At 39.4% G+C, this 23,079-nt stretch overlaps 1 protein-coding gene across 1 annotated transcript in view; it reads right to left on the bottom strand.

Annotated features, from left to right (window-relative positions):
• LGR4 (leucine rich repeat containing G protein-coupled receptor 4) overlaps nucleotides 1-23,079 on the bottom strand; it is a 95,312-nt gene that overhangs the window by 5,190 nt on the left and 67,043 nt on the right. Inside the window, exons 3-17 of the mRNA XM_024559079.4 lie at nucleotides 20,958-21,029; nucleotides 19,650-19,721; nucleotides 12,661-12,876; nucleotides 11,392-11,463; nucleotides 9,589-9,657; nucleotides 8,627-8,698; nucleotides 8,363-8,434; nucleotides 7,960-8,028; nucleotides 6,437-6,508; nucleotides 5,088-5,153; nucleotides 3,805-3,876; nucleotides 1,997-2,068; nucleotides 1,576-1,701; nucleotides 615-730; nucleotides 278-361 (exon numbers count right to left, since the gene is read on the bottom strand). Of these exons, the coding sequence (XP_024414847.2) occupies nucleotides 278-361; nucleotides 615-730; nucleotides 1,576-1,701; nucleotides 1,997-2,068; nucleotides 3,805-3,876; nucleotides 5,088-5,153; nucleotides 6,437-6,508; nucleotides 7,960-8,028; nucleotides 8,363-8,434; nucleotides 8,627-8,698; nucleotides 9,589-9,657; nucleotides 11,392-11,463; nucleotides 12,661-12,876; nucleotides 19,650-19,721; nucleotides 20,958-21,029 (1,322 nt within the window). The remainder of the gene's footprint in view (nucleotides 1-277; nucleotides 362-614; nucleotides 731-1,575; nucleotides 1,702-1,996; nucleotides 2,069-3,804; nucleotides 3,877-5,087; nucleotides 5,154-6,436; nucleotides 6,509-7,959; nucleotides 8,029-8,362; nucleotides 8,435-8,626; nucleotides 8,699-9,588; nucleotides 9,658-11,391; nucleotides 11,464-12,660; nucleotides 12,877-19,649; nucleotides 19,722-20,957; nucleotides 21,030-23,079) is intronic.

Raw genomic sequence — 23,079 nt, 5'->3', positions numbered from 1 at the left:
AGCACTAAGAAAGTGCCTCTCAATCTTTTTCACGTTCATAACCCTCATTTAGGGAGCTTGTTAACACAAACATTCTGATTCAGTGGGTCTGGACTAGAGATCCTGCAAGAGACGCCTAAGCTGCTTGTACACAGACCACACACTGAGTCAGCAGGCGTGATGAGATCATCTACTCCCAGCCCTATTTCAGAAACCACATCTATCCCCAGAAGTTTTAGCGATGTTTGCCTAATGTCCATTTAAAGCAAGAAACTGCAGCCAAGCACGGCGGGCATACCTGTCGAGGGCGTACAGTGGATAATTACTTGACTGTGTTCTTCATTCTCAGCACTGCTAGTGACCCCTGCTGCATCAGCGGGACCTGATATAAACCATAAATTGCGTCTGAATTCAAGCTTTATGCAATTCAAAAGAGCCAGAGTTTCCTACAATCTCCCATCTTGTACATGATATAAGTTCAGACTGTTACGGGGCTTGATGACATATTAAAGATGCCACTAGCACAGTAACTGTCATTTTTCCCACAGATTTCCTACTGATCCTTCCCAAACTGAATACATTAACAGAGACGTTGATTACGGCCATAAAGAGTGTTCTATTTCACATGCACTTGCCTTTATCCTTCCCCACACTGTGTTCCTGGAGGCTCTTATCTTCTGGGTTTGAATGTGTGTAAGAGTCACACCCCCAAAAGGCACAGCACTGATAAGCATACGGCACAGATAAAGACCTGGAAAATAGTTGTAAAATCTACATTGAACAGCGACTGCAGAGACATGCTTTTGTTGTGTGAAAAGTAAGTTAATCCCTGAAAGCCCCAGCCTAGGGGTCAGATGCTTTAAGCCGGTCAGTATCCTCTCTGGGCCTCAGTCTCCTCACCTGTGAAAAGAGCTCAGGCATCTGTTGACACCATGAGTTTCTCCACTTACATACGGGATGCTTTTAAAAACCGGATTTAAACCAAGCAATATTTAAAATTTAACAGCAAGACTACAATTAAAAGTAAAAGTAACAAAACTCCTTTTATAAACTAACCACACCCAATTTATCATATGAAACTGGTAGTTTCATTTAAAATGAATGTCTCGAATCATTTGTGACTTTATACCATTAAATGAATTTACTTTGTTTATATTTTTTAAGTATGATGGAAATATTTATCCTTTCCCTCAATAATATTCCCAAGCCCTCTATTACATCTAATGAGGTCCCTACTCTAACATTTCATGTCTCCATGAAGGATTATACCATTATACCAATTCTCTGTGAGTTCACACTTATGTGGTTTCTGCCATCTTGTTGCTAATGACAAATTCACTATATAAAAAACCTTTCTGATGAATATTGTCTCTTGGACAGCATCAAGGGCTCCAATTCATGTTCTTAAAAACTATGAAATAATGTTCATGTTCTATTCTTTACCAAATCTGTGAGGATTTGCATAGAAAACACTCTTAGATTATAGCCTCCCAGAAAATCTGGGAAGCACAGGGAGAAAAAAAAAATAGTACACTCTGTAATTTGGGAGCCTACCACAACTTCAACAAAAAAAATAAAAAATAAGCAAAAACACACCTGAGATTAACAAAGTCTTTTGCTGCTAAAGCTTCTTTCAGTTGGAAGTTACCCACAAGTTTCAGTTGATTTAGTCCATTCAGGCCTTCCGTAGGAAATGAAGTCAATTCATTGAAACTTACATCTCTAAAATGTGAATGAGATATCAAATTAACTCCTAAGTGCAAATCACATAAAAACACCTGTAAATGTGTTAGCATCATAAACACTAGAGTTCCAAGAGGAAGTTCAGCTGTGTTAAGTGATAGATCTAACATTCACCTTGTTGTATTGTAGAAGCTGTTACTATATCAATGCAGCTTAGCATTTATTTAAGGACACAGCCAAAGAGAAAAATATTGTGATAGGTCAATGCTACAACACAATTTCCGTAGACTATGCATTACTTTCCGAAGATTATTCCATAAAGTCATCGACTTACAGGTTAGTTATTGACCCAAGGTTGACGAAAGCTCTGACATGAATTTCATGGATCAGGTTTCTACTCAGATCTCTACAATGATAAGAATAACATGTTAATCTTTTCAAATAAACTGAAATTGCAGTTACTTTGACTACGCTTTAGAGTCTTAGGGAGTCACAATATCCCTGATAACAAAGACCTTTAATCTTGTCCAACAACATTTTTATTTGTATATTGAATCCCTCCCTCTCCTCCCCTCCTCCAAAATCTCTTTCTTGGAATGTGTTCCATGTGGCAGTGATTCTACTTGGAATCTGTTGCAACATAGTTGTGAACTTTCTGCACCTTATCAATCTGGTACCAGTTCAAAAATATAAATGATATGATATAACCTTTGGTACTGCTAACTAGGTGAGGAAAAGCTCAGCTCCTGACAAAGCTGAAAATAAAAGCAGGTTTCATATTATTTGCCTTCTCAAAGGTTAGTGATAAGGCTCTGAGAGAAGACAAATAATCAATAAGCAAACAAGAGCATTCCAGAAGGGCCTCAGATAATCATTCCCCCCCCCCCCCCCGGCAGGAAATAAAAATCATAGCAGCAGCAGAACCTACTATAGAGAGGAACACACCCTGAAAAATTCTGATATTACAGAAATAATAAAATAGAGAAATAATCTTCAACCACATTTGAACTGAGCCTTAATGGAAATTTAGAGATTGGATAAACTCATTCCATGACACATCTCCCTGATAACAGGAAAACTCAACAAACTTAGTTTCAAATTAAGAAAAGGCCAGTGTTTCATTGTTGTTGCTTATCAGTGCTCCAGAAGTGATGGCAGCTGGGAGCCAGTCCCCTTCCTCCTGGTGCCCAGACCCACTAGAAGCCGGTAGACAGGGACAGGGGCCGGTCAGGGACAGGGAAAGACCCAGTGACCCAACCACCAAGAAAATGTCCTCTAGCAGAATGCATTTTTCAATTCTTAATGGGGATCTTCTGACAAACAGGACTCAATACACGTAAGTTCACTTCACTGTCAATTTCTCAAATTTATTCTACATTAAAAAGAATGCTCACCAATTCAGTGATTTTTGTGCTTTCTGCACTAAAGTGCCAGGAAGGCAAGGGCCAGGTTTGTCTTAGTCACTAAGCACATATCCCCAAGTGCTTAAGAAAGCAGTTGGCACAAATACACACTCAAATATACGTAATTTTTAAAATGGAAGCTTCGGCTGCATATTGCCTGTATTTTTCACGACAGACTCACAGGGCAGGGGTCAACAAACTTTTTCGGTAGAAGGCCAGGGAGTAAATATTTTTCACCTCTAGGACTCACATGATCTCTACTGCAAGTATTCAACTCATTATATTTTAATTTAATTTATATTTTACAATATTGGTGCAACAGTATGGTGGAAATCAGCTTCAGATGATAAACAAAAGGGGTGTGCATGACTGTGTGCCAACAAAACTTAATTTACAAAATCAGGAGGCAGGCTGGATCCGGCCCACAATTACAGTTTGCCAGCCCTGCCTAATGGGTTGGCAAACCTCATTATTATGACTTGAAAACAAACAGACCGCATCTCTCAGGTTATACACGTTACTCTTTTTCATTCACCAAGTTACAGTATCAGCAATGAGCTAAGGTAAAACATACTGGAAATACATTACCTGTAAAGTACCATGTGGTAAAGTTTGAACAACAATATTTACACATAATGAATCTTTAAGAGTGTCTCTTAAAATAAGAATTGTACTGATATATTTAATTTATAGCTTGACAAAAATTTTACTTGTCTCCAATAATCATAGAGAAACTTACAGTATCCTTAGGGATATGAGGCCTTGAAAAGTGCCTTCTTTTATTTGGCGGATCTGATTACGTTGCAAAGAACTAGAAGAAGAAGGAGAGGAAGAAGGACGGGAAGAAGAAGGAGCGGAGGGGGGGGAGGGGGAGGAAGAAGAAGAAGAGAAGGAAAAGAAGGAGAAGATGGAAGAGGAGAAGAAAAAGAGAGAAAAAATTATTTTCTCTTTTGAAAAATGACACTTCTTTTTTTAAAAAATATATTTATTGATTATGCTATTACAGTTGTCCCATTTCCCCCCCTTCACTCCACTCCATCCTGCCCACCCCCACCCTCCCACATTCCTCCCCTATAGTTCATGTCCAAGGGTCATACATATAAGTTCTTTGGCTTCTACATTTCCTATACTATTCTTACCCTCCCCCTGTCTATTTTCTACCTACTATTTATGCTTCTTATTCCCTGTACCTTTTCCCCCATTCTCCTCCCTGCCCCTCCCTGCTGATAACCCTCCATGTGACCTCCATTTCTGTGGTTCTGTTCCTGTTCTAGTTGTTTGTTTAGTTTGCTTTTTTGTTTTAGGTGTGGTTGTTAATAACTGTGAGTTTGGAAAAATGACACTTCTTATACATTTCCTAAGTTTAAATACTCATTCCTAAGTAACATCGACTGATCTTGTTGAAAGTCAAGGAAATTACTATTTCCTTATTTATAAATTGAAATGGGTAGACTAATTGGTATTCCATCCCCAATTATGCTGGGAGTGTACTACATTATCTAAATTCCTTATCGACCCTGCTCCCGAGTGAGAGCAGGAAGACGACTCAGTGAGAAAGACTCTAAGACAAGCAGGAAGACGACTCAGTGAGAAAGACTCTAAGACAACACCAAGTACTGCAGAGGAAAGTTAGAGCAAGGAGGGGGTCAAAAATGGGGGAATTAGTGCCAGCCTCTCCCCACCTCCCTATCAGCTTCCCTTAGAGACGTCCTATGCAGGTACACAGTAAACACCAAGTCCGGATTCCCTCAACAGCCAGGACAAGTTTAGTTTGGTTGTTTTTAATTTTTTTTAATTTCCCACCCTCCCTCCACAGTGTCTCACAGAACACGTGATAGGCAGATGTCTAATAACTACTGTTTGCATGAACGCACTTGGCACAGTTGGACATGTATTCATAAGAACATCTTAATATATGAATCTCTAACTTATTAACACTGAAGCCATTTCTTTAAACTAGGAAATGCTCAATGGAATTAACAATACACCACAGCAAAAAGAGTCAGTCAAAGAACAGCTTACATTTCTTCCAGCGCACGGCAACCATTAAAGCTTGGAAGCTCTTTTATATTGTTGTAAGACAAGTCCCTTAAAACAGCAGAAATTAAAATTAATGTTATGTCATCAGAAAACTAAATCAAAAGAGCTGTGCTCAGAAGCACTGAGAGCGGTGCTAAGTAATAAGGAGATATGGCTCAACAAGAAAAGCAGCCATTTTTTTCTAAGACTTGTAAGCTTCTACAGCACCTAGGTGATACAAAGGGCTCAAGATTGGCAAACTTTAAGTACATAATGTTGAGTGCACACAATATAAAATATATTATAAAACATTACATATATTAAAATATAAAATTAAAAATAAATATATGGAATGTATATAAAAATTATGTTTAAGTGGTAGTGTTAGGTTTTTTTAATTTAACTTTTACAATATTGTTGTTATTTCATTAAAAAGTTATAAGAGGAGTGCACATTTTAAAAACAGCTATATTAAATCAAATACCAGGACTAGTTAACTCTCATTAACCCCAGGGCAGTTTTTTCTGGGTGGTAATTGTCACATGTGATATACTCCGTGCCACCCTTTAATTACTTGCTTAATCAATGAGTCACTTATTTTGTCACTCTCTCTCTCTCCACTGAATACTTATTAACAACTTAGTAACTTAATTATTTGTTCTTGTGACACTTTTGTATCCTTTATTTACTTTAATTTTCTCAGTCAGTTTCAAGTATTTGGAAAGCTCCATGCTTAGCTGGTTCTTGATCTAGCAAAGATTTTGGGCTCTGCTTAGGGCAGGGGTGTCAAACTCATTTTCACCAGGGGCCACATCAGCCTTGCGGTTGCCTTCAAAGGGCTGAACATAATTTTAGGACTATATAAATGTAACTACCCCTTAACTAGGGGCAAGGAGCTCGGCACTGCCACCGGGTAGAAAAAAGGTGCTGGGCTGGATAAAACAAGGTGGAGGGCTGGATCCGGTCCACAGGCCTTGTGTTTGCCACCTGTGGCTTAAGTTATAGATAACAGAGTAGGATATGGAGAGCTTACTCTCCTGGGGAAACTAGAATAAAAGCAAGGAGTCAGGATAAGACAAAAAAAAATCAGGAAGAACCTAGTTTGGTTTTAGTTTGTTCAAAGCAAGTCACAATATGTGTAATATATATTGATATACCCCTAATACTAAATTCAAATGCATATCACCTACTCAGGAGCTGTTAACATAATCACTCATTTCCATGAAGGGAATAAGAAATATCAAATAATTTTACCTTAAAATCACCTAGTGAAAATAGTTCATTAAAAAGAAAACAACATGTATGAAGCACATAAAGGAAAGGTATGAGAAGGGAAGAAGAATCCAACTTACAAAGTCCTCAGCACCTTTTGTTCTTGGCACAAATTACTGGATATACTGCTTATCTTCGTACCTGTCAAGGTCCTGTGGAAACACGTGGTTCATCTAAGAAATGGCCCCAGCTGAGGTGCTACACAAAGTGCTATTCTCATATTGAAAAACAATGCTCACACATTTGCAGATAGTCTATGCATCCCACTGCCTGATTGCTCCCTAAAGTTAGGCGTGTAGGAAAATGAATGAACCCTCCATGCTGGTATCATTTGCATAGTAGTGCAGAAAAGCTCATGACACTAGATGTTAATATTGCCCAGACAACAAACTTGATTTCTCACAAGGATCAACAGAGAAACACGAATCCACAGTCAGAGCCTGACCACAACCAGCCGCACCCCAAAACATTTGAAACCCACTTGGCATCCCACCCCCAAACCTTGTTTCTGTCTTTTCTTTCCATCAACCTGACTTAACAGTCTCGAATTTTCTCTTCCTCCCTTTCTCTGTCCCCGTTCGCAGTCAATCACCAAGTCCTATTCTCTCATCCTCGGTAGTGTCTCCAGCTTCTGACCCTCTATCTCCACTTTTACCGCCACAAGGCAGATCACAGGTGAGGTGGTGCGGAAAGCAGTGGAGGAATCTCAGGCCGCAGGGAAGAGCTTCAGTGATGGATTGCAGCCAAACTCTCGTGGTTCAATGTTCATTGAGCCAAGGGGATCATTCCCATGGCCTCCTCACTGTGCTTCCTATCTCTAGTCTTTCTTACCCTCCTCACACCCCCTGCTCCATCACTCTCAACACCTCCAATTGCCTTAAGAGTCAAGTTTAAACTCCTTAGCTCAGCGCTTCCCAACTTCTTTTTTCTTACATCTTGGCGCACAGGGAAATCAAAACATTGATGTGACACAAAGTGGCTGGAGATCCTAGCCACCTCAGGCCCCACCTGGCTGCCTTGAGGGCTTAAGTCACCGAGATCTTGGATGCACATACCAACCATTTACAGACCATCCATTAGGAAGCTCTGCCAAAGCCAAATGTTCAATGTTCACGATTTGCCGTTTCAAAATTGTGACCCAAACAATTTCCCCAATTTCTCTATATCACTCCCCATTCAATTCTAGCTATATTTGATCATCTGTACAGCATCCTTTTACTAAATTCTGCCTTTCTAAATAAAAGACCCAGCTCTGGGAAACCGCCAGTATTTCATTTTGAAGCGTTTCACCTCCTCCTTGGAGCTTTCTATGAGAGCCTGCACGGATTGCTCCACTCCTGAATTCCTAGGGCACTGCTACTAATTTGGCGCCTGACGACTGCCTTATATTTACAGTGACCTTTTCAGATCTGACCTCCCCATACTCGGCAACACTCCACCTGAGCTGACTGACCCCTGACCCCAATGTCCAGTTCCATACATGATATTCCCAACGGGAGGCTGTAGGCATCAAAGACTTCATCATCACCCACAAGCACTGGCATGCGGCTAGCAGGCCAGCGTGTTACCTCGGCACAGCCCCCCTTCAAAGGGCCTCACTTACAGACTCTCCAGGTGGACCGTCCCAGTCAGATTGGGGAACTGCTGCACCATGCTGGCACCGCGAATGACCCTTTAAGCGATTGGGAGAGAAAAGCTAATTTAAAATAAAATTTTCACGGATAATATTTGCATTTTGTTTTTTAAAGTTTAAAATCATAATACTACAAGACCTCAAAAATAAAACTGCTTTCATCTCTTGAATGTACCTGAAAGTGCGATAACTTGGCCAGATGTTCACACAAATGAAAACTCTCACACAATGTCAGAACTATCCTTTGGGTTTGAGCTCAAGGAAAAGAAACTAAAAGATTTTGTTTTCTGGAGTTACAGTAATAAATTTTAGTTTTCCACCAAAGGAACTGTATAAATATTCAGGTTTGTTTTAAAATTTATCTGCTACTTACAAGGAATGCAGATCAGATAAATTGTGAAATGCTGAATTCCCCACAAAAGACAGAGGATTATCATACAAATGTCTGTAAAATAGCAAAAAAAAAAAACCAAACCAGTTTTAGTATGTTCACAAGCACTCCGAAACTAAATCTACATTCATAAAGTTATACATCTAAAAGCCTGAACTTTTATTCTTCACCCAGATGTCTGGCTGGCACCACACAGACAGAGCTGTCCATGATTATATGTTAGCAGAAACTTTCAAAACTACTTACATAGTTCTTAACAGTGGATTACCATCAAATGCTCCATCAGGGATAACAGAAATAGAATTACTATGAAATAACCTAAAAAAATAGGAGGAAAATATTTTGAAATACATATGCCCTTGTAAAGTAAGTTAAAACCCAGCCATCTACTCCTATGCAGTATTAATCAGCATACAACTGATCACAACTACAAGAAAACTTCAAAAATGTAGAGAAACTGCATTTTCTAATCTATCTCATCTTCTTCAGGATAATTCCTTTTAAACCCACTGCTTAGCCTACTATCAATCAGGTCCCTCGTATAGACTTAGCTGTACCTTCCTCATCAAAGAACTTCAGACCACAAGAATCATAGCGTGTCCTGACCCCAACATCTCTCCCACGACCTCCTGCATTTAGCCTTTAAGCAGTCCATCGGAGAGTTTAACTGTCGGCTCGTGGCACACAACTGCTGTCAAGCCGTATCCATTCCTCTCTCTGCCCTTGACAAACCCAACCTCCAAAATGCTCCCCTATCCTTTCATTTAAATATTTCCATCCTTCCAAGTCCAGTCCAATTTCTTCTCTTTAGTGATGCCTTTTCCAATGACCTCAGCCTCAAGGAAGTCTTTTTTCTGGAATGATTTGTTATCTTATTCATCCAGTGGTTACTTCTACCTGGAAACTGCGGTCTGTCTGTTTTCCACGGTCAGCCGCCCCAATGAGACTAGGACGACGAGTTCCTACAGGGCCCAGACCATGTGTCACAGCTTTTGTGTCACCGCAGTCTAGCTATCACTGCTCTTCCGTGCTCAGAGCTGTCCACGCCAGCCAACACATTCCAGTTGGTATGATCGTGTGGCTGTGTGCGTGCGTGCATTCCACGGTGTACGTAATGGAACAAAGATGTTTTTAAAACCGCATTGTTGGAACATTAGTTTCTGAGTTCTACAGATATGAAGGCATAAAGAAAGCAAAACAATACTCACAGCTCTTTTAGGCTAGGGAGGGCTTTAATAGCCTGAGGAAATTCCCCCAAGTTATTGTAATTCAAGTCCCTAGGGGGAAAAAATGGGTACAATGTGTAAGAATATTAAAGAGTGGTCATTATTTATAAGACATTTTGGTATAAATGTGTTTTTTAAATATCACATTCTCTGGACGATGATCTTTCTTTACCAACTATATTGCCATTCAAAATCCTGTAGGAGTTTAATTGAATTTACATGTTAGAGTACTGAACAGAAAGAAAAAAAGAATCATAATTCTTCAGTGATGTTTTTAGGTCAATTTTTAAGTTCAAAGGAGTCTCAGAATCATATTACTGGTGCATTAAATAAATTATCTAAATGTCATTTCTCAAGAAAGTCATCATAAAACAGAATTTATTAAATTATCCATTTATAAGTGACAATGGCCTGCAACCGAGGTTTCCACTTGGGGTTTTGAGTGGCTTCCTAAAATTCTGGCATGAGGACGGCTGACCTCAGCCCAACCACCATCAGCAAGATGACCCACGGTACACAGAAAGAAGGAAAAGAACCAGGATGAGTTCACATAACTATTGTCCTCTAGTAGAGTACCAATTGTTGGAAATGTTACATTAATGGGGAGAGAGAAATGCCACAGTGAACTGTACTACAAAGTCTCAATTCTGAGTATGTTTAAATTTGAATTCTTTTAACATAAAGATCATTTTGGAATATGATTAGTATGGTGATTTCAGAATGAGAGTAAAACAAAATCAAATGCCCAGCTCCTTAGAGACCTAGTTCATCTTCCTTTTCTACATAGACAGGAAAATGGCAAATAAAAATTTAACCAGGAAGAAGTTGTTCAATTTTAATATAACTGGAATCATATATACATTGCCTAGGATCAGAAGACCCACTCACCCTTGTTATTTACACAGAGAAGGGGAACTGAGTTTGAAACTATCTTCTTCGAGAGCTTCAGCTTTCAAATATCCATTGATGTCCACCATCCTTCAGTGGTTCGGGCAGGAAAGGGGATTAACAGAGTACTACAGGTCTCTCATTAACTGAGAGTTAACCAGAAAATTCAGTTGAATGAAGTATTACCAACCCTAAGCTTTTCAGTCAGGTGTTACTCACCCATCTAATTGGGACATACTCTGAATCCTTTAGTGCATCACAATGGCAAATATTATAAATCTCCAAATAAAAGTAAGTAATATCAACTAAAACAACGAAAATCCAGATCCTACCCTCAGTTACACACAGCTGCACAATGTCTTTTGCTCACAATGTTGCAATACACACTTTAGCAGCCGGAACTCCCCAAAACTTTAACTGGTAGAAACAACAACAAACGTATCCTAAGCAAAACAGAAAACTTCATCATAGTTAGCATATGAAAAGAGATAATATTGAATCTCAGTGCCAACAATTAACCAGGCAACTGAGTTCAAGGAAAAAATAAACAAAAGACTTTTTCCAGAATTAATTTGATGAGGCTCGAAACCCCATAATTATCTATCATACCTTTTAACAAAACTGAAATTTCAGAAAGGTAATACAGTTTAGCAGATTGAGCTGCTTTTAACATGTACTTTTATAAGAAATATCCACTTCAAACTTGTGTGCCATTTTTAACCATAAACTCAGATTGGTATTCATAACTCTTACTGGATGGCAAGAACTTAGTGATATATTAAAACAAATTAGTAATGAGCTGAACCCGAGACCTTTATTTTCTCCTTTTCCTGCAATGAAATGCAAAATTGCACCCTCAACCTCACAATGCGGACATCCAAATATGAATAAACTTACAAGGTCTCCAGGTTATCTAGTCCATCAAAACAGTGTCGACCCAGGCTTTTAATTTTATTGTTATGAAGATGCCTGTGGGGAAAAAGAAAGCATTAAAATGACTTCTGGATCACCCAAGAGCACTGATTACAATGTTTTACATGCCTAAGTTTGTATGGCTTAGATAAACAGTGTAGCAACAGACTGACAGCTGTTAGAGGGGGGGAGTTTGGGGGGCGGGGGGGGGGCAGATGAAAAAGGTGAAGGGAATAAGCAAAAAGAAAAAAATTCATGGACACAGACAACAGTATGGTGATTACCAGAGGGAAAGGGGGTGGGGGCAGTAGAAAAGGGTAAGGGGTGATAAATGGTGGCAAAAGGCGACTTGACTTTGGGTGGTGAACACACAGCGCCACATACAGGTGATACATTACAGAATTGTACACCTGAAACCTATATACGTTATTATGCAGTGTCACCCCAATAAATGCAATAAAATTGTTTTAATAAAAAAATAATACAGCTAAACATTTCGACACTTGACTAATGAAAAACAAATAGCACTGGGTAGTTATCCTGATACACGCTTCATAGACTCAGGTTCACTGGACAGAATACCAGTGAGGGGGGATCTCTCCAGCAGGAAAGGGGTACATACGTTACAGATCCCTTAATATTCGCCCTTATCAAAACAAAAGTCCTGCAGAGCTTTTAATTACATGGAGTGAGACTCAGGTGAGTTCTCCTTCAGGGAGGTGGGGGGATGACACGGAAGAAAGCAGGTCAGTTCACACCAAGAAGTGGTAACAGAGTTTAAAAGAAATGCCATTTCACTATGCCTTTACTGTGCCACGTTTTCAAAGCTTAAAAATCACAAAAAACTCATATACTATTTGAATAGACAAGTTGGTAAAAACATAAAATATCGCTGGACATCTATGACCATCTCAAAACAAGTCTGCCTCTTGTAACATTGAATGCACTGCTGAGACATAAAAGTAAAAGCTGTACAAGTGTTTGCTGAATGACCCAATTTCTGCTCATGATTACAAATGGCCACATAGTTCACAGAGAGTCAATAGTTATCATCAGATGTTAATTTTAAAAATCATCCTATTTTGTATTTTTAAAAGTTGTCATGTTTGATATTGTAAAAAAGGCAGTTCCCCCAAACCCTTGCTCTTTAGGAGCATAATCAGTAAGATAGTTTCATAATAACTTGTCACAAGAAACCTGCTTTTGCTCCCAAATTAACGTAAGTATATGGTATTAAATGGGATAGATACTTACAGGACCACCAAGCTGGACAGGTTGGTAAATGCAAAGTCGGGGATGCTTGAGATTCTGTTGAGGGCCAAGGTCAGTGCCTGCAGAGCCGGCAGATTGCTGAGGGGATGCACAGGCACCTCCGTCAGACTGTTGTCGTCCAGCCACAGGTGTCGCAGCTGAGCAAGCCCCTCGAAGCTGTCCTCGGGGACGGAGGTGATGTGGTTGGCATCTAAACGCCTGACAGCAACAGAAACCACCACATTCAGTAACCAATCCTAGTGGAAGGAGTCCTTCCCAGTGACACCACTCTCAGAGTTTTCAAAACAAATAAAATGACCAGGGCTGTGGCATCCTGGCTTCTTAAATCCCACGAAAAGTTCGCATGAAATCTAGTAACTTTCCAAAGATCAGTACATAGAAGTCAGTTCTTTCCCTTCCTTCACAACAAAGAAATGACTCTAACTCTGAATCCTTAAAGAATCTCTGGCTAAAAGTAACTTAAGAGCAGAAAGATTAAAAAAAAAAAAAAACCTCGCAAAGCTTAATTAAGTTGGAATTGTATGTTTTAGAATATATCAAAAAATACAAAAAACAATAAGAAACTAAGATGAGCAAATAAAGCTACTTATAACTTTACATCATAACTAATACTTGATATTAAATTTAAGTGTTATTCTGACTTGGTATCAAAGGGAAAATAATTAGAAAATGTTTCAAAAATCTTTTATTTTTACACCAAGGAACCATTTCAATAGATTTTTTAACAGTCCTCATTACCACCAACCAAGTTAAAAATACAGATGTCGTGTACTAGCAAAGCAGTCTTGTCCTCCTCTTAGCATTAAGTACTTTTTAAAAAATTAATTTGCCAAAATAAATGGTTATTAAGGGCACACAGCTTCTCTGATCAATGTTGCTGTGGCTTTAAAGCTTCTTTCACTTTTCCAAGTTTTTCTGAATTCAGGATACCTTACTAATAGGATTATTCATACATAAAACTAAGTCATCTGAAAATCTGGAAAATTAAGTCCTAAGTGTTATTTTTGGCACAACCAGGCATAATTGTTGGAATAATCACTTTTTAACACAAAGACAACCTGGTATTAATATCATAAGGGACAGTATGTGTTCAGCAAATCACAACTTTCTTCACAATCCCTTGTTGATATATTTTCACTACTTAAAGTCATACCTGACAGGCTTGGACCTCTCGGTGAAAATTAGGGAACAACTACAGCAATAAAAACCTGGTGAAAAGTCAAAACGACAGCACATTTTAAAGGAAATCGAGCAACAGCCCTGGCCGGGTAGTCCAACTGGTGCAGCATCATCCCATATACCTAAGGGTTTCAGTTCAGTCCCTGGTAGGGGCAGGTATGCAGGCAACCAATCGATATTTCTCACGTGTGTGTCTCTCTCCCCCCTTCTCTAATACCAATAAACATATCCTCAGGTGAGGATTTAAAAAAAAAAAAAAGAAAGAAATCGAGTGTGACAGCTTTCTAGTTCAGGAGATTCTGATTTTTAGAGTGGTTTTTGTGCCTCCTGTTTCCTAATGCTGCTCTGGCTTCAAATACTGCCGTAACTGTCCCATTTTCCTCCAGGCGAGCACTGCTCCCAGCTACCCAACTGCCCGGGCCCCAGTTACAGTGTCCTTCCCCGAGGCAGACAGATGAGCAGGGGTAGAGACCCCTGGACCTGGTGAGGATCAGATGGAAGCTTTCTGTTTGATAAAGTCAAAACTGAAAGGCACTGGAAATGAGAGAACTTATGAAACTGAGCAGCTGCCTTATGAATCCAGTTAGAAAGAAACATTTTTAGGCTTGTTCATTCCTTGGGCTTTCTAGAACCGATCCCTGAGAAGAGACAGGCATCCTTTATATCACAGACTGGAAAAGTCCTGGCCAAGGAACTGCTCAGGAGATTTCTCTAATGAAGAGATAGGAGTATGTTTAATCAGACACACACACACTTCACAACCTCAAGGAACTGCCACTTAAGGAGAGACACTGAACATATAATCATCCATTTAACCATATAATATAACTAAATAATTAGTGCAATTAAATTCTACTTGTAGCTAATTTAACTGTCTGCAGTTCATTCAACGCATTTACATGGAGCATCTTGTGAGGTACAAAAGATGAATGAGGAAGCCTGTCCCCAGGACTCTGACATTCTAGCGGGGGTGATACACAATACAGTGAATTAAAAAGTGATTATAGAGTGCTTAACAAGTGCTATGAAGTAAATAAACAGGCTACTGAGATAAAGGATTAGTAGGCATTCAGAAGGAAGGGTTCAGAGAACAAGCAAGAGGGTGTAAGAAGAGCAAGTGGCAGAAAGAGTTGGGCAAGGAGTGTCAGAGGCAAAGGAAACATCAAGGGCAGGTTCATTAGCAGGAACGAGCTGGGTGTGGCCCGGGCGTCTCCCAGAAGGTCACAGTGATCAGTACATGGGAGGAAGGGAGTGGAGGGCCCATCCGCAGAGACACAGATGGGAATACAAACAGGACCAGATTATTTGGACCCCTGTGGGACAAGTAAGGGGTTTGGATTGTATTTAACCTTGAAATTCAAGTTCCTCCCTAGTTTTTCAGTGTTACAGAAGTTTAAAAGTTAAAATTCTTATGTTATCAAATTGATAACATGCATTTATAGTCAACAAAATACTTGTTCCCCCCACATACACACAGAAATCCTCCTCTAAATGGTTTGTCAAAATGTGGTAAAATACCCTAACAAGGAAAGTCGTCACCACCTTTTTAACTGAAGACCGATATTATATACAACATTTATGCTTCTGCAGAATTCTGTGCCCTACACCATCCAAGAAAGGGACAGCTCTTACCTACAGCAAGACAACCTGGTGAGTTTTGAGCTGAGACAGCAATGAATCTCTATTCTAGGCAAAATAATAATACTGCATTAAACACAGAGGCACAACTGCCTCTGTGCTAAAAACTTCCCAACATTCTAAGATAAGTTGAGATCAAAGGGAAGAACTTTGGAAAATGAAACCCTTAAATAAGAAGTTAAATGAGAAAAAGAATTTGTGGTGACTCAAATGGTTAATCCTTACACCTCAATTCACCTGTGGGTGTCGGAGGCACACCCATAAGTATAAAGAATTGCACTTACACTGAGATTAATGTTTCACAGAGAGTTCGTCTTAGAGCTGTGGCTTTGTGCCAATGACCTACGTTATTAATATTTATCCCAACAGACAAAGAAAATACTACAATCAATTCATTTAGTAGGTGCAATGAATGGCATCAGATAGCTCCCAAAGTAAAGAGGCAACGTGGGCTGGGTTAACGTATTCTGTTTTTTAAACTCCGTGCAACTATTATTTTATTTTAGTGTACTTCAGTTGTTAAAAGGTTAACAGTGTATTAAATGAATTCCTTTACTATTTGTCTTTAAAATATGCACTTATTCCCTATTCTCAAAAAACCTTTTTCCATCTCACTGAGACTCACATACTTTTTTTATGTTGCCTTAAATGGAATTACAAAACCAAATAATTTGGTATAGGATAAATGTCCATGTCAGTAAATACCTATTCTTTGTATCAAAGCTCTTCCTTTTCTCTCTACTTGTAACTTACCAATAATGTAAACGTTATAGTAGTATATTTTGTTACCAGATTCTAGTGTAAAATAGTTAAGATAGTCTGCTATTGTGGAAAACCTAGAAAACTTAGCCTTTGAAATCCTTTCCTATTCACTAGAAGTGTGATCCAATGTAAAGAAAAACAAGTCTAGTGGGGCAAATTCTGACATGTCATTTAAATATCCCGCTCCGACAATGCTCTAGCCATCACTGTCCTGACTCTGTGGAAGGCTGTTAACGCTCCCTTTTCATCAATATCTACGATTCGCTTAAAGATTTACAGGCATCATCACATACTTGCATCAAACCACTTCTGTTCAGTTTCAACCCCTAATGAACTTTGCTCCTGTTAAAGCACTACTTCAAAACCACAAGGAAATCTTTCATGTAATTCAGGTCTGAAGATCAGATTTTCAAACTGACTCAAGTGCTGATAAGACTGTGTTACACCACAGCAGAATTTCAACTGTAGCTGACTTGACCACTACACCCACTATGCTAACAGGCCCATGCACATTGCTTTCTCAAATAAAACAGGCCTGACACAGAGCTCCTTGTGTTTCTGACACGTGTAAAAATACCCTGATGCCTTAAAAAAAAAAAAAATTGACTCCTCTCCTCACTCCTACCCTCCATCCCAATTTTGGACATAATTTAAATTATGCAACTCAATGAATTGATGCTTGTTTAAAACATTATTTTAAACAGAAACCAATGATTTCTGTGAAAAACACTTCAAAGCATCTAAATTGCCAATAAATGTTATATATACTATAATATACTTACTTATTGACCAAAAATGAAAAAGAATCTATTTGTATGTTTTTTTGGTGATGTTTCTGTGCTAAAGTTTAAAGATATTAGTTTTCTCTTTTTTAGCCTTCAAAGTAGACAAAAATGACTGAATATTTCAATTATTAAGTTTTGTGAAATAAGAACTCAAATTATGTATGAAGGTCTTAAAGTAAAATGGATTCTGAAGAAGCAAAAGAAAATAAGGACCTATTTAAACTGGCTAATGAATTCAGTCTGAGGTGGGAAAGATGGCTTTCTCTGTGCACACCCATCCCAGGTTGCAAAGGGTGCAGAGGCAGCAAAGTCACACTTCTGTGAAGGAATTCATTCCAATCAATTCACTGAAAAGTCTACTCAGAATCTACTCAATTAGCTACAGTGAATAACAAATCCTGACATTCCCAAACCTGGCATTTTGGTAAAATGAGCTACTTAATATACATTTCTACCTTAAACTACTATTTAAACTAGACATTAAATGGCCAATAACCCAGACACTCCTTTTTTTATGACATTAGATACATTGTAAAGTTTAACTGTTACATATTTTTATTTTCACATTCACTTTCCATGAACTACTAGAACATCTAATCTAAAATCAAAAGGTAATCTATAATTTATAATTCCCAGTGATGTTTTTTGGATACAGTTAAAAATGGTTTTATATTAGCAAGTGGATGGAACAAGTGACTGCATCCCTTTCACCTAAGTGAAACTCACATTCTGTAACTCACATTTCCTACAAAAACTTCCATTTATAGTTACTTGAAAGGGCAATCAATTAAAAAAACTAAGGAACAGATTAGTATATAATACATGATGGGATTAAAACCTAATTTTATAACATATAACACATAAATGTGATAACTCATATAGTTTTTTATTTGGAGTGAATCTCAAATCTTCTGTGAACATAAGAATTACCAGGGCAAATTTTTTGAAATACAGCTTCCTGGATCCTACCTTTAGAGAAAATATTATCACTTCTAGGATATGGCCTAGGAATCTGTATTTTAGAGACAGTTCTCCCTAGTAATTCTTTTGCAGGTCAAAGAGCCACCCTTCGGGAAACTATGCCCTAGATTCATTGTATTTAGCATTAGGACGTGAACTCAAACAGAGCAAGTTTGTATTTGTGATTCTAGTAGAATAAGAAGCTAACAAAATTCCTATAAAGGACACATGGACAAAACCAAGGGGGAGGGTGGAGAGGGGGGAGGGAGGTGGGTTCACCTGGGGTGGGGTGGAGGGATGGGGAGAAAAGGCATACAACTGTAATTGAATAACAATTAAAAAAAAAAAAAGAAGCTAATAAAATTCCTTGTTTTGAAGAATACTTTTTCATTACTTTCAAAGACTTTCCCTTCACCTAGGTATGCAAACTGGGTAAACTAGTAATGAAAGAAGAAAACTAATAAAAATATCATCATTATTAATAGTAAGCAATTCCTCAATGTTTATTGAGCACTTACTACCTGTCAAGTATTGTCATAAGATCTTTTCATGTATTAATGAGCAAACTTCTGTATGGAGAATTTTAAATAACCTGCCCAGTTTAAATATCACACAGCCAGTAAATAACAAGGCGGGGATTCAAAACCGAACACAACTCTAATAAACCTGAACTTACTTGAATTTCTTTTTGAAAGCAATGCAAACATTCTGACAGATAAATGTGCAAAGGGCTTTTCTTAATCTTGGCAAAAGTAAAATTATAATAAACACATGCTTCAGTTGAGTGCTTCTCACCCTTTTCCTTGCAAGTGCCCCAAAGACAGAGCAGCCCTACCACTAGTCCATAACATGCATTCCAGTCCTTAACAGAGATCTGGTTATTCCACCTAAAAACAGCCGTTTCTCCAAAACCCTCCGAGGACCTGCGGGGCCCCTGCGATACCACACTGCTTGCCTGCCCACCCACTAGATGAGGAAAGGGGATGTGCACACCCAAACCAGGGCAGCCACGATGCCCCAGGTTCATGCACACACACACACACATACACATGGCAAAGAATCCCAAAACGAACCAAGTGAAGTGCTGTATGAAAAAGCTGTGGCTGAACGCAGTAAAAACCAAGAGCTGAAATCTTGAACACTCCACCTAAACCCAACCTTTCCTCCAAAAGAAAGCCCTGGGGAGAAGGCAGCACAGGCCATTCAGTAAGTTGCCACTCCCAATGCGTGTTCAGTGTCCACACATGAGGAACTCTAGCCCATGTGCTCTGACCGCCGTTGCCACCTGCGGCCGAAACCTCTCTGTGGCTGTTTCTTGACCCTCATGGCACCAGACACTGGAACTTCTGTACACACATCACTCTGGCTCCAAAGAGACGATGACCACCTGCCATGTACAGGCTTGGGAAGCCCACCCAGCAGCGCATACTCGTAGCAGTCTCCCACCCCTGAGAACCGAATAGGTAAACCGAACCACCTCCTTCTCCCTCACCAAAGGGTATTTCCCTAACAGCAACTGGCCGTGCCCATTTTTATCCCAGATGCGAAGATAAATCTCCCCCTTTCTCTGGAATTCCAGCTCTTTACACGTGTAGCAGCCAGATGGTCTAATGATTTAAGAATGCAGAAAACCAAAAAGTTACTTACAAAGACTGCAAAGCACTCAGTCCTCGAATGGCTTCACTGGGTACTGTTTTCAACTGGTTGTTTTGGAGGGTTCTGGAAGGAAATTTTTGGTTAGTGAATAAGCAATTGTTACCATTTTTTCTTAGAAGAATCTGGTCATATCTTTCGAAAAAAAAATTTTCCCCATTGGCAGGAAGGGGGAGAGGTCAACGTGGAAAGCGCCCAAGACAAGAGAATTGTAAAAGAGCAAGAAACATTTGTCATAAAGCCAGAAATGAAACCCAAGTCCTCTCCTAACACAGACCTGCTGGGTGATCCACATTTCCAGGGGTTGTTCACTCTCAGGAATTAAGGCACCCTCATTAACCTTCATCACCCTAGTCAATGTTAACTGGGAGGTTTAACGAGTTACCCGGGAGGAATAATAGCAAACCCACTGGTATCCCTAAGGCCTTTTCAAATTGGAATAAAGCAGAAACATGGACATTAGGTAAAGCCAATTTTGCCAAGCGGAAGGGAGACCCTGAGCTCTGTGGGGCAGCAGCTGCGTCCTCAGGGAATGCAACACCAGGGCGGAAACAGGGCTCTAATCGTCTCAGACTGAGGGCCCCAAGCTTGAAGGCAGAGATGAGAACCAAAAATGAAGTCCCTATAGTTTTTGCCTAAAGCCATCTCTAGTCACATTAACAAAATAACTGTGGACATGAGTCATAACCACAGAATGGGGTGGTAAACGGCCCACCTAGCTCACTGAACCAGAGAGGTTTTAGTGACATGCAGACAGTCACCCAGCAAGGTAGTGGTAAAGTGGGGCTGGCAGTCAGGTCACCTGTTCCCCAGTCTGCCACACTCCACACTCCTGACCACTGCCCGGAATTTATGTCCTAACCCCTCACAAGCTATGGAAGTCATGAGCATCTCGATGCCTTTAGCTCTAAAATGACTTTAACATTTGGAATTCCGTAAGGCTTTGTCACTTTCAGGTCAGTTAATTCAATTTCTCATAGCTATAAAATATGTAGAAAAAACCCCCAAAGAATAAAGCTAAAATATGATTTTGACTCGGCTCATTAGCCACACAAAAAGTCTAACATTCAATTATAATGCACTATAGAGGTCAGAATACCTATTATTTAGATTTCAATTATTGTTATCTAGACCTAAATTTGCCTAAATCAACCTCTAGCCTCCCATAGTACTCATTGGCCACTCCTTAAATCTTTTAATCCTGAGCTGAAAGAATCTGTGCTTAACCTAGCTCCAAGCATGTTGACTATGCAGAAAGAAACTACACAGCCAGCTGTGAAACTCTAAAATTGCATTACTTACAGAACTTTGAGTTCTTTCAACCCAGACAAGGCCTTTGGGTGGATAAAAGAAAGGTCATTGCCAGCCAATCGCCTAGAAAATAAAAAGTAGCAAGAGGGGGAAAAAAAATTGTAATTCAGACTCTTAAAATTCAGAACTCAAAATAACCTAATCTGTGATTAAAGCGCTATGCTAAACATTTCCCAAGTCTCTCTGACATTATACATGGAATTAAACCTTTGTTATCCCAAGATTCTTCCAACGAGATAAATGTCTCTAGAATGTTTTTAAAACTCCCAATACAATAATTTAGGCAGGCACATTTTTATTCTGGTGAGGTCAAGCAGGCCAAAACACATTAAACCAAAGTAAGCTTGCTATTCACGGTCACTCTCCGCAGCTCGCGTATTTTCCAAGTGCCTCATAAATACAGACTACTGGCTGGTAGGCAGGAGTGTTCATTCAGATCGGAGCACACCTGTCTGTCAAGGAGGAATGCCCTCAGGAGGCAAGTCAGCCTCTTTCTCTCCATAACCCAGAGCAGCCCACTCCGTGCAAAGAGGCAAAAAGTCAGTCATCACAAGTATAATTTTCCAAAAAAAAAAAAAAAGGCCTATCTGTGTTCTTAAAAATAAATACGCATCGTCCTAAAGAAGTTTGAAGTGACAAATGTTAGGTGGAAGTAAGAGCGGAATAAAAAAGAACAGAATTATTTTTGTCAAAAAACCTGAGCACACCGTTCATACTGAACCCTACGTTCCCATTTTCCCAGGCACAGAGAAGTGGGAAGAAAAGTTGAAGAGAGAACTTTAAGAAGAAGCAGGAAATGGGACAGCAACTCATGTAAGTAATTTATAAAGAGATGAACTAAAGGAAGTTTTCAATTATTGACTTAAAATGATAATTGTGTGCCCACAAAATCAAACACAGGACTCTCCCAGTTTCCTGGGTATTCTTCCAAGCAACAAGATTTTGTATCTCTAAAAACAAAACAAAACAAAATGCTCTCTCCCCTTTGTGTCTTGGGATCCTACAATCACCAAGTTATATTAATTCCTCCTTTAAAGGGTCTATTTCCATTTATCTTTCTCTTTCCTCTGTAAGCACCCTGCACCTCTGAGCCTCATTCACCTATGGATTCATTCATTAAAGTGTTTCACTCATTAACAAACACACGAGTAAGTGCCTAGTAGGTGCCAGGCATGCAACGTCCTATTAGACATCAGATGTCCCCCTGCTTCCAATCTGTTCCTCCTACACACTTTGGTTTTAGGAGGCTCCTAAAATCTGAAGTCACCGAGTCCTGAAAACTCTATTTTTAGATGCATTTATTGTTTTCTTGAAGTTTTTGTGCCAGTTAAAGTGCAGCCAGCCTTGGAAAGGGTAACACCTGGTCCTCACCTAGTATTAACACAGAAATGTGTACTGAGGATATCTGTGTGTGTGTGCTGGGTGGGGGTGCGGGTAGAAGGGTGAACAGTAAAACACTCGGAGGATTCAGACACCAAGGGCAAGGACATCCTTCATTCAACAGCAAGGATGACCATGCTGGAGTTTCAGGCAACACCACAATTATAAGACAGGATTTAACACAACGGTGGCCAAGACATGGAAACAACTGAAGTGTCCCTTGAGAGATGACTGGATAAAGAAGATGTAGTGCATATACACAATGGAATACTACTCAGCCACAAGAAACGATGAAATACAATGGAATACTACTCAGCCACAAGAAACGATGAAATACAATGGAATACAACTCAGCCATAAGAAATGATGAAATACAATGGAATACAACTCAGCCACAAGAAACGATGAAATACTGCCATCTGCGACAACATGGATGGACCTCGAGAAAATGATGCTAAGTGAAATAAGTCAGAAAAAGCTAAGAACCACATGATTTCCCTCCTATGTGGGATATCAAACTGAAACTTGTGGACACAAACAGCAGTATGGTGCTTACCAGACGTCAGGGGGTGTGAGTGACACACGGTGGTTTGACCGTGGGTGGTGGGCACACGATGCAACGTGCAGATCGTGCATCACAGAAATGTACACTTGAAACCTATAAAATCTTATCAGCCAATGTTACCCCAATAAGTTTAATTTTTAAAAAGACAGGATTTAACACATGCCCCTA

The sequence above is a fragment of the Desmodus rotundus genome, chromosome 5, assembly GCF_022682495.2.
Source record: "Desmodus rotundus isolate HL8 chromosome 5, HLdesRot8A.1, whole genome shotgun sequence".
In the NCBI taxonomy this organism is placed as follows: Eukaryota; Metazoa; Chordata; class Mammalia; order Chiroptera; family Phyllostomidae; genus Desmodus; species Desmodus rotundus.
The sequence above is the reverse complement of the archived record's forward strand: the minus strand, read 5'-3'. Positions and strand labels throughout refer to the sequence as shown.